General features: G+C 39.3%; 1 protein-coding gene across 1 annotated transcript in view; it reads right to left on the bottom strand.

Annotated features, from left to right (window-relative positions):
- The window catches only part of LOC124268543 (gamma-aminobutyric acid type B receptor subunit 1-like), a 108,959-nt gene extending 98,979 nt beyond the window's left edge, over positions 1 to 9,980 (bottom strand). The window contains exons 1-3 of the mRNA XM_046703537.1: positions 9,442 to 9,980; positions 3,838 to 4,323; positions 2,189 to 2,326 (exon numbers count right to left, since the gene is read on the bottom strand). Of these exons, the coding sequence (XP_046559493.1) occupies positions 2,189 to 2,326; positions 3,838 to 4,095 (396 nt within the window). The 5' untranslated portion in view covers positions 4,096 to 4,323; positions 9,442 to 9,980. The remainder of the gene's footprint in view (positions 1 to 2,188; positions 2,327 to 3,837; positions 4,324 to 9,441) is intronic.
- Between the last annotated feature and the right edge of the window lie 2,833 nt (positions 9,981 to 12,813).

Genomic DNA, 12,813 nt, shown 5'->3' with positions numbered 1-12,813 from the left:
CTGCTGTGTCGAAGTTGAAGAGTCATAAGTAGATATTTCGGGGTATCCGATGTTCGACAACACCAACAAAATTGCAAAATGGGTATAGAGGGACCAAGCGTTTATTTCGAAACACTCGTCAATTCGACACATCAAAGTTCGACTGTAATCGGTTTAAATGTGGATGCGTGTCGCACTGTCGGGGCTATGAATGGATGAGTTTAAATACAACATGGAAAGTGCAACATGTTAATCTGTAAGACAAACTCCTGTAATATTGTTGAGAGCTAATGAATATCGTTTAAAGCTGCTGTTAACAATATTTCAAACTCTTAACCTTAGGGACACAGATATGAATTGACCTTTGCCTTAATTGTGACGGGAAAGGACAAGCCTACCCGACCGTCCGAAAGATTGGTTTGAAAGTGATTAAATGTCGGATAATGTGAGTGTTTTCTTGAATTTAGGGGGTGAATTTGGCTCGCAGCAACATTTGCTTCTTGTAGAAGGCAACAAATTGAATTATAATCAGATTCAAGGAGGAAATTGTCTGCACGTCATTGTATTTCCATGGTGCTCACGATATCAATCACTTGATTGTCTGGTCAAGACTATGTTAAGTCATGGCTACCGTTACATACCTTGACTAAAACTATTGCTCAGTGCTGTGTTAAACTAACTCACAACTACAACAACATTTGTTGAAAATCCTTGGAATTAGGTCAAAAGTTCGAATTGCTATATTGAGCGGAATGGACTATTTTGTTAATATGTTTACTCTACTTATATGTAAATGTTCCTTCTTTAAAAGAATCAGCGTGTTAAAAACCACTGTTGTATCGAACTTTGATGTCTCGAACTAATGAATGTCTCGAAGTAAATGCGTGGCCCATGCGTATTCCTTATTTATCGTTTTGTTCAATTGTGTCAACCCTCGGATAACTCGAAGTATTGACACAGTGGCATACTTCCACACAGCAGTGTTTGACAGTGTTATAAACTTTCGAAAACCTCAAACTCTCATTAAACAGTCGGAATGTCATTCACCGCCTCACTGAATTATAAGAAGACAGACAAAGCTGTAAGTGAAAGAAATACTGAAGAGAATTTGACAAGTCGTAGAGTATTTTATAATCGTTCTTGAAGAAAATCAGAATTTCGATTACATCTTCCCGCATTTTGGGTCTTTATCCGCCTACAATTTAATTAACTTTCCATCACTATACTGCAATGTTCTTACCTTGTTTCATCAAATGTCACAGCACTACATTCCTGTCGTTTTTACGATCATATATTTGATTTGAAGTATCACATTTCGCATTCTTCTCGCTGAAATGCCAACATTAATCTAAATAACATTATCCCCTCCCAGTGAAAACATGGTCCAGCGGAAATTCGAGATCATTGTCCCTGCTATCTAAAATTTACACATTTCATATAAAAACGACAACTGTTCTAAAAGCATACGAGATCTCCACCATCTCATATGCATCTGTTTATGAATCACTATCACATAGTGTCAATACCAGACGTTGGCGTGCCCTGCCCCGATAGTGGCTGCAGTCACAAACAAAAGCAAAGGCAAGTCAATTACTAACCTATACTAAAACACGGTATATGTTACAACACAGAGCTGCGTCATACATCATTTTTGACTCTGATGAGTCAAAATTGAAAACGTCTTCCACATATCGACCGTAATGTTTTTGAAGGTTTACCAAGGCTTTGAATGTCGTAATGTTGATCGCCCCGTGGAAATCTGGGCTGGAATCATCTTCAGTAACCTACGCTTGTCGTTGGAGGCGACTAACGGAATCGGGTGGTCAGGCTCGCTGAATTGGTTGACACATGTCATCGTATCCTAATTGCGTAGATCGATGCTCATGTTGTTGATCACTAGATTGTCTAGTGCAGACTCGATTATTTACAGACAGCCGCCATATAGCTGGAATATTGCTGAGTGCGGCGTTAAACAACAAGCCGACGTAACGTTGATCATGAACGTCTATTACAATGGCGGAGTAAGCATACGTTAAAAGATAAAACCATGATTTTAAAGTCTATCATACAAAACAGATGCATGCTGCGCTGCAACAACAAACGTCTCCGGTTAAGAATCAGAATGACGTGTATGAACGCTGTTTTGTCACTGCAACACCTACGGCATGAGACAGTACGACACCTCGAAGAGCATGTAACCTCTACTGACCTGCGTGATATTCCATAAAAATGACGCCTGTGCCGTTGCTTCACTGACGGAGGAGCAACCGTCGCCGAGGATGGCAATTTTCGTCGGGGGGTCATACAGGAGTCTGTACATCTCATTGATTCCCAATCCTGGATTGCACTGGAATTGATGAAGAAGGAGACATGATGTTTGACAACGACACAAAAACTAACAAGCTAATCTTTTTTTGTGAGTGTGACAGGGTGCTTTCATTTTTATACTGCCGGATACAGCCTATCCATCAAATTATGTAACGTGTTACATTATAACTGTGGGAGCGCTAATCATCTCGTACAGCTTAAACGTCCTTCTGTCTTCAATTTCCAACATTATCAATAATTGCCTTCGGTGGCGCTGTTAGGTGTCGACAACACGTGGTGGATAATGTCATCAAGTTACTGCTTCTTATAGTTTGCATCCGTCCTGTTGTCCCTAGACAGACTCATCTTCAATTAAGTTTTTGACAGAGAAAGCCATTTCGAAACTTCAAATAAAAGTACGAGGAGAGCCGCTTCAGCGTCAACACTTGTATGCTGTGAAACATTGAATATATATAGATTTAAGTGACATAAATGTTGACGGTGTTGTGGAGCTAATGTATGCAGACTATAGGTAAACATGTGAATGGCAGGAGAGTTGTTTTCCTGGGTTACTGCATATTCTTCTGAACATAGGATTATGACTTGTGTAAAGTTCAACTTGCAAATGAAACGGAAAAGGACACCAAATATTATTTGAATATAGTATAATTTCTGACTTTAAAAAATACATTTTCTGGTACATAGGATTCTACAAATGGAATGGAATGACACGCAAGACGACAATGCTAAATCAAGGGAATGATTCGGACTGTAAGGACTCAAATAGTTGGTAGAAATGATGCGGCAAATGAAATGAAATTACACACAAAAACAATTTCAAATTGAATACATGCGAATGCGAGGTACTCCAAGGACGACCCGCCGATGTATAGATGCTCAGGTACAGAAGTGTGAGCGAGCGAGTTTAGTTTTACGCCGCTTTTAGCAATATTCCAGCAATATAACGGCGGGGGACAGCAGAAATTGGCTTCACACATTTCACCCATGTGGGGAATCGAACCCGGGTGTTCAGCGTAACAAGCCACGCTTTAACTACTGGGCTAACCCACCGCCCCTAGTACAGAAGAATTACGTACAAGAATTAGTATAACGCCAGTGACACCCATTTCATCCAACGTATTTTAAATGCGCCATCACAAGTAATCATGTTTCCACCTCTGAGCTTAGATTTTTAATCTTGGATCATCATTTTAGATGTAGGTGGGCAAATCAGTACATGGTTGACTTAATTGCGGAGACGCTTCGTTCTTCAAGGCGTCCCAAACAATAGAGATTGTACTGTTGGACGCAAATACATTATTGCGATCCCTTGATAACCTCCCAATTAAATCTGTATCACGTATCTGTTTACAAGGATGTTGATCAAATACATCATTGTCAAGGATTGACGGTTCAAATTACGGGATTACTATTGAGAGTACGGCGGACAAAAATACTACAATACATGTCTGGATCAAATGAGATCAATCACTGAGGTCAAACTGATCAATCGATCAAGGCTTCTGGTTTTAATGAATATCGTTAACCTACCTTAGTATTCTTCCATTCCATGATGAGATTATAATTAGGTAGGATATCCGTCCGAGCATTGATATGATCAAGAGCCATCTCAGCAGCCGTCAAAGCGCTTTCTCCCCCTCCCCATCCTCCAGTGAGGGGGAAAAGTCCAAGAATTGTCAGATTCCGGAGACCATTGCTGTATTGAAGGCTCCCCAGCGTCTGGAGATCCACTATCACAATGATGAAATAGAAATTGAGGAATACTGTAGTTTTATAATTGGCCATCATGATGTCAGACTCTGAGATGCCGCAAGACTTATAAGGTTTGTCCTTCTGCAGCAACTACACAATCCTATTGTAGGATGAGAAGAACATCACACAGAGACTGGGGCTTAGTCCTCAGCACGTATGAATAAGTGCGCTTCTGGTTTCTTAAGCGACGCTGTTCACACACTTCTGTAACTGAAGCTCTCCTTGGGGCTCGAGGATCCAGGCACAATGGGTGACGACTATCAGCTTGTAACGAGACAAATAAAATCGATTGGAAAGGTAATTTTACTGTAAACAAGGTCAGGCTATTTGTAACAAATCTCTCCAGGGTTACAACATTTGCGGGAATATAATAAATTAATGGCCCATAAACGTTTTAACTGAGGAAGTAAGGCCCCGTCGCACAGGTTGTAGCCATTAACTTGATGGGAAGTATGCGGCGCTAAAATTAGCAGGTCAATAAACGTTGGTTTCTCAGGTAATCCACTTTTTTGCCAGGTGAATGTCCGCCATCTGTTCCTTGCTGTGGGAAGAAATAAACGAAATGACCCGAAGTTTAAACCGATGTTATTAGACACAAGACCCGTTTTCTTAAAGTGACCTTAGCGTTTAGACTTTTGTAAGCTTATGTATACGTATGTTGCGACCGTCTTAGCGCTACAATCACTTTGTGGAAGGGGACCCTGCTGTTCGTGATGCATAGTGTCGATAAAGAGCTCTAAAGCAATGTTAAGTTGATGCCCAGGGCAGTGTCTGCTGTAGGGATAATATATCAACAATATCAACGCAAACGTAATCTGGTTATTCACTAAAGCTTCTCATGTAAAGCCAGCCCATTATTTCCTGCACGTACATCGGATGTTGCACTAGGTTTCAATGCACAAGCACCTTCTGTAAAAGAAGATGCGCGCAGTCCTCTTTTAACGTGAAACCCGGTACGCCCGGGTCACATTAATCCCTGATAAAACCGGTAGTCCAGATGACTGCCGTTGGCAACATTTGTGTACAATAACAACTTGCTGATCCGGAAATATGTTAATCAGGTTGACGATTCCTCCGTACTAACAGGGTTTCGTGGTTCCTGGATGCACGTCGTGTTTATGCAAATCATACATCCGGGTTTCGGGTTTCGACCCTTTGAAAAAACTGCACTTATATCGCAGGGCGATGTATCAGAAATATTTTGACACATGTACACACTAACTTGTCGGAACTTATGCCCTTCATCGATATATCAAATCAGGTTTGACATAAATGCAATATTTCAGACTGCACCCTTGCCCCTAGGTCATAAACCGTTGGAGGTTTACGTCCAATGCGACAAGTTTTGTGCTGCAATGTCAAATAAATACCCAGTCGTGTCAAGCATATGTATATATGTTTTAACGTTCTGTAGAAGCGACCTACCGTTTATGCATTTATTGGAAACACCACTCTGAGGGAGCAATCACTGAGAGCAATAACGTAGGACCAACTCGTAACTAAACGTTTCTCTAGCAATATTGAACTGGTCAGTTTAGGGGAATAGCTTGGTTGTACGAGGACTACAAGAGGGAAGATTCCATAAACATTTCTTGTGTTCGCAAGAGCTGACTCATCTCTAATCATCATGTGGAATGCTGAACCTGCTAACAATGCAAGACTATCTCTTCCCTGGGATGGACGACGCAATAACACCAATGTTGTCGGGAGGCATTGTGTTAATAACGTCAGGATAAATAATACCCACGAGTTAAGGACTGGAACAATCCATGTGTGAATGATCAACGATAACGATTTTTCGAACAACTGCAACGAACCATGTGAGGATAACTAATGCCAACTACTTTTGAACTGGAATTGGCTGTGAGAGAATGACTAATGCCAACGATTTTAGAACAGTTGGTATCAATTAGATGAGAATAACTAATACCAACACAATAAAAACTACTGGAATGAACCATGTGAGAATAACTAATGCCAACTACTTTTGAACTGGAATTGACTGTGTGAGAGTAACTAATGCCAACGATTTTAGAACAGTTGGTATCAATTAGATGAGAATAACTAATACCAACACAATAAAAACTACTGGAATGAACCATGTGAGAATAACTAATGCCAACGACTAAAGAAACCTGCAATCAACTGTGTGAGAATAACTAATGCCATCGAGACCAACTGTAATCAACTACGCGAGAATAACCAGTGCCAATGACTTTAGAACTATAATCAACTATGTGAGAATAACGAATCAAACGCCATAGCAACTGGAATCAACCATGTGAGAAAAACTAATGAAAACGAGTTAATATAAACTACAATTAACCATGTGGATATAACTTAAGTAAACGACTTCAGAATTGGAATTGACTTGAGACTGGGACTGGAATCAAATAGTTGCATTGTGAATAACTATTGCAAACGATTTTACAACAAATGAAATCAACTACGTGAAAATAAGTAATGCTAACGACTTCAGAACCTGATTCAACTATGTGAGAATAACTAACGTCAACGAGATAGGAACAACTGGAATCAACTATGTGAGAGTAAATAATGCGAACACTCTCAGAACATCTATAATCAACTATATGATAATATGTAATGTCAACGCCTTTAAAACAAATGGAATGAAACATGACAGAATAACAACTTCTGAATCACTTGAAAATATATAATGCCAACTGCAACTGCACTAACGATGTGATAATAATTATACCAGTAGGTTTGGAAGAACTGTATACAAGCATGGGAAAATAACTTCAAAACAATACCCAGACTACAGAACGACTGGAATGAAGCCTGTCAAAACAGCTAATGCCAATAACTTAAGAACAGCTTCAGGCATGTGACAATACTTTATGCCAATTATTACGAACAACTGCATTCAAACACAATGGCCGTAACTAATGTCAACAGCCTTAAAACTGGAATCAACCATGTGAGAATAACGTATGCCAACGACTTGAATCAATTATCTGACAATAACTAATACCAACTAATTGAGAACCACTGCAATTAGCCATCCTGAGAAAGCCAAAGAACAACTGCAACTATGTGAGAAACCACCAGAGCCAACTACTAGAAACAACGTTGTAAAAATGTCACCAACGGGTGAAAATGTACCAACAAAGGTATAAGAGCTGGAGCAAAGTGTGAGATTAGCTGGAATCATCGAGTGGGGATATATTTGTTAGCTATGATTCGAGAACTGGTAAACAACGCGACGTATGGCACTGTGAAAACAAGTGGTATCAATAATGGAAAAACGTAAATACGATATTGTTGGAGTTAACTGTTGATGTTAAAGCGTCTTAGAATAATATTTCAGTTATATCTCAGTCTGATTCAGGGAAACCTGAATGATGCCGTCAATGTATGAATCATAGAAATGTCGAAACTTGGTTTGTTTTTTACTTAACACCGCATTCAGCAATATTCCTGCTATATGGCAGTCTGTAAATAGAACAGTCTGGATCACAAAAAACAGTGATCAACAATATGAGCATCGATCTACGCAACTGGGATACGATGACATGTGTCAACAAATTCAGTCAGCCTGATCACCCGATCCCGTTAGACGCCTCTTAAGACAAGCAAGGGTTGCTGAAGACCAATTCTCACCCAGATCTTTACGAGTTCGATAATTGGATCCGAACCCCCACCAATTTCGGCATGCAGAAAAATTAAACCGTCACAACAGCTATTTGGCTACTCATGCGTCGTAACCACGTCATGACAGTTATGAGCAAAGACGTGCATTAACTGGTATCAACAATGTGAGAATATTTTGAAATAAGATGTCAGAAAAACTAGTGCCAATTATATGAGGTTCATTTTGTGTGACGTGAGTGAAAATATAAGAAGATCTGACGATTTTACGACAACTTTTTCATAAAACTGTTAATGCGTGTACGTAAAAGACCATATATGGAACTAAAAGGTAACAAATTTCAGTGTTTCTTATTTTGTGTCAAAATTATTGTCAGTGCTGCAAGAACGCAAATGCTAAAAAGCAGTTATAACAAGCCAACTGAGGATGCCTCAGGAACCATTCACATAAATGTCATCCAGAGATGATGAAAACCAGATCCGCAGACAGATTTAAGCGAAACTATCAAACCAACGAGCTATGACGTTAATATGGTAAAAATCTGTAGACGCAGCTGTTGTGCAGTGCCTAAGGCACCCATCACATGGACGGATACACGATGAGCACTGCTCATTGAGAGCAAACACCGGTAGTGTATAAAAGTTGAATAGCATTGAACGGGATATATAGCTCTTCCTGCTGTAAAACCCGCGTTTAATAGACATCGTGAAGTTAAAAATGAGGTTTTAGAGGTGGGGGTTTAGAAATTCAATCACGAATAACAGCCTATGATATTCAGCTCCCGCCAGTACTTGGTGATATGCAAGATCAATGTGAAATTGCTTGAGGAAAATGAATCCAGTCTGAGGATAACTTCACCAAGAATGTCAATTTAGAAGCAAGTGGTTCAACATTTATAGCCCCGGTCTTAGTTTTAGTCCCCTTCTTAAAACAATATGTAAAATATCACGGAAACTTATCAGTATATATTGCATAAACCCAAGGTACCACCAATCAATAACACATTTACCCAAAGAAGGCGTTGGAGAATAAAGCGGTTAAACTAAAACTCTGATAATACACTGTTTTGTTTACGAAGGGTAAACTTCAGGATATCAGCTATATATGCTAAATATATATTCCCCATATGAGACGAAAACATGTCTCAAGAAGTAATATACATGTGTTTCTGTCTAATGGGGAAAGCACACTCAATTTGAGTCTGTCTTTTGCCTTTGGTCTATATGCTACTCTGCCCTAGAGGAGGAAATGATCCAAATATGATGGTTGTGTTGAGCAATACGTACAAAGATATATTAGCTATTCTATATGGCGAAAATATTGATCTGTCTAGAAGCATACATGTACACTGCCGAGTCGTGACCTGCATGTATTATTTTAAACGGAGACGGGTGACACATACCTGCATTTATCATATTTTGTTAGTTGTTTAACGCCACAAACAGCAATATTCCAGTCCTAAGGCGGTGTAACGAAATGATATTTGTCAGTCATTTCATGAAAAATGTATTTTTCACGTTGTACTGTTAAAGAAACATTATATGAACTATATCATTTTCACTGAGTGAAAAAAGTGACACTGTGCGTCAGAGAAAACCCATTACACCAGGACAATGTTCCTAATCATGTGTTTAAGTTTGGGGACATGTTTTATTCTACACCAAATTAATAGGTTTTTCAAGGACTGTTCATACGCGTCTATGCTATAATGATATACAAGGGATGATAATGTATGAATGTACTGTTATTTAGAAAGTATTGTTACATACCTCTTCAAAGTAAACTATGTACATCCACCAGGATATATACGATTACCTCCACACCATACAATCCGAAGCAAGGAAGCAAAAACCAGAACAACAATACTCCGATTTTCGTGTAGGCTTTGACTTTTCACCTGCTCTTGTAGTTTGATGCTGGAGCCGTCCAATTTGCGGCAGTTATCCCTTCCACTGATGCGATGGGTCAATATGAGTGACACTGCTTCATTCTTTATAAGGATAACCTTGTCAATTGTTCAAAAGCATTCCAAATATTTATAGCAGGTCCAGATAAAGATAATCAATCGATTTCCTTTGAGACGAAAACAAGGCACAGCTGCACTTTCAGGCACGACCACACATGCGTTCAACTACAAACAGCATATTTCCCTGTGTAACGTCCAGCAGCGTTGGACATAAAAGTGTAGAGCCATTTGGGCGGATTCTGCCATCACGCTTAAAGCATTATCTTCCTGTAATTTCTCTCACTGGCCCACACTCCAATGTGGATTCATTTGATTGGTTTACCGTAGATCGTTAGTTTCTCGATGCCCGAGCTCCATCCGTAGGTGACTGTTTCCGCAATGATTTAGAGCAAGCTAACGTAATTCTCTCGAGATGTGAACCTTTCAGCCATTATATCCTGTCACGATGATGGAGATAGGTAGAGTCAGCGCGGTTACAGACAACTGATTGTTCTTAACGAGATGCGATTTACTTTTTCAAGCAAACATAAAATCTCTTATTTGTAATAAAACGAGACGGACACTCAAAGAGCGGATACAGCTTTTTGGTGTTAGGGATTAATAGGAAAAGAGTTTATCAACTAGTGTTTGTTTAATGTTGGTTTAGGTTTTGTGTGGGTTTGAAGTAAAACGATTAATCGTTACTTCAAAAACATGAGCCACACATCTGAATGAACGATTTCACGGAGCTGTTCACGTAAGTAGTTTTGGACTCTGCTGAACTTGTTAAATGGAGAATTTTATAGTTGACCCATTGGGGTGTAAATGTTTTGGATTCGTTTTTCGAACATGTCAGGGAAACCATTAATTGAAACGCTACTTTCACATTTGTTAAGCCCGCATGAATATCAGAGTTAGACTAGGTCTTCAGCAACCCAAGATGAGACAAACGTGATCGACAAACACCAAACCCAAGGCGATGCATGTAATCTAATTTCAGTTTCGTCTATACACGTACATGATGTCAACCATTGGGTTGATTTGTGCAGACGTGACTTTATGCAGATTGACTGACTGACTGTCTTTGGTTTTACGCCGCTTTTAGCAATATTCCAGCAATATCACGGCGGGGGACACCAGAAATGGGCTTCACACATTGTACCCATTATGGGGATTCGAACCCGGGTCTTCGGCGTGACGAGCCAACGCTTTAACCACTAGGCTACCCAACCGCCCCCTTATGCAGACTTACTTAATATAGATAGCTTCAGTAAAGCGTAAAATATCTATAAATGTAATAATATTGCTAAATGACGATTTCCTCTCATCATGATGATGTTTTGTTCCTGGTACCAAATGAAACTGAAAGTATTAAATAATCTTATATGTTCAGTTGGTGTTCTGTGCGGGTCTAAAGTTGAACTGCAACTCGTTCAGTGTTACCACCATGAATGTATCCATCAAACGTTACTTGGGAAAAAGCACCAAATTCATAAAATTCACAAGAATAAGCAGAAAATACACATCCTCCATGGCATAATCTGAATAGATGATATGTATGAATCACTGACGAATGGTGAGGATACGAGTGTTCGCGAAAATAGGTGAGAAACACAATAATCAAAACCCGAAAAAGACACGGGAATATAATTTTATGGTACAAGTAGTCAAAGTGGATAGTTGCTTCGAACGTAACGTTTGATAATATTGTCAGCGTGGAGTCAAATCTGAAGATGTTACCTTATCCGCATATCAGCCGTCTACGTTGTTGCAAACTTCATCACTGACCTTAACATATATTGACACACCTATCAGTAGCATCAGAAGTACAAGGAATCAACAACATTCAACAACGTATCCCATATAGGTATAAGATAGATAAAAACGTCCTTGCCGAACATTCGTCCATATATATATATACACATTCACTAGGATAACAATATACTTGGAATCCATTACTTTATAGGTGTAAACAAACGTATTCATAGCGTTATCGTGGATCGTTATACATACTGTCATATTTTTTTTAGTGTTAATATATTACAATGTGTATTATATTATTAGCGGTATGCGAGGACGAGTTATGTCCCTTCCTTTTAAACGAATGATGCGATGCAGAGCCGTGTGTCAGAAATGTGCGATAGCGACACCCACTGAACTTGTCAGGTTGAACAGTGTGATGTGTGATGTGCTAATGAACCCGTAAAGTGTGTTTTATGAGGCCAACGACAACGGTTCTCAGTAGTAAATCCATAAAACTTTATGAATTCTATTCTGTCTTTTATCATGAAAAGTATGGAACACCGAATAGATAAACGAAATACGTTTTATACCCTTAACCAAGAACTGTTACCGGTTCAGTGTAGTATATTCTGTGTTCAAGTTTTATTTCGTTTCTAAACATGTACAAATAAAGAAGTAATGGAGTTAATCACCTCCGTCAGATAGTTTACAAAGTGGACACATTGTCAGTTAAAGGTACTTTTTGTTCATCTCCCAAGTCCGACCGGTAGATTATTGTTACAGGTTCTAAAACCTCTTTCGTCTCGGAATCCCAACGGGGTTGATACCTTGTTCCGATTGGTCTGACATGTGATGTTTGATAATACAACAACGAACATGAGCATGGAATTAATGGATTTGTGTCCGATACTGTTTACCATCAGATGTTGTTTTGACATTACATAATCTCTGTTAAGCATGTAAGCCCTGAAATAAAAATGAAGCTGCTCTTTTGTTCAGATAAGACAATCGTTAAAGTATACTCATCGGCAAAACAACCCGTCAGTACGAATTCAAAACTAGATAAGCACCGTAATCAAATCATTACAGAAATAGACATAATAAGCGGATCAAAAACATTTTTTGTGTACAATATCTTGACACATCAGTGAATAATTCAGCACAATTTCAAGACATTACGTGATCGTTTGTCTTGTCCATACAGACCCTTGACTTCAATATCTAGTGTGACCACCACGAGCGGCAATAACTGCAGCACAGCGTCTATGCATGGAGTGCACCAATCGATTGATGAAGGCCATTGGCACCTGGAACCACACTCTGGGAAAGGCCTGGCGCAATAAATCGGCTGTGTTCGGCCTTGGTATGACATTATTCAGTCTCCTCTGAATTTCATCCCAAAGATGTTCAATTGGGTTTAAATCAGGACTAAGGGCTGGCCACTGCATAATGT

The sequence above is a fragment of the Haliotis rubra genome, unplaced genomic scaffold (assembly GCF_003918875.1).
Source record: "Haliotis rubra isolate DU_JTF1 unplaced genomic scaffold, ASM391887v1 Scf139, whole genome shotgun sequence".
Taxonomy (NCBI): Eukaryota; Metazoa; Mollusca; class Gastropoda; order Lepetellida; family Haliotidae; genus Haliotis; species Haliotis rubra.
This window is presented reverse-complemented; position numbering and strand designations above follow the sequence as displayed.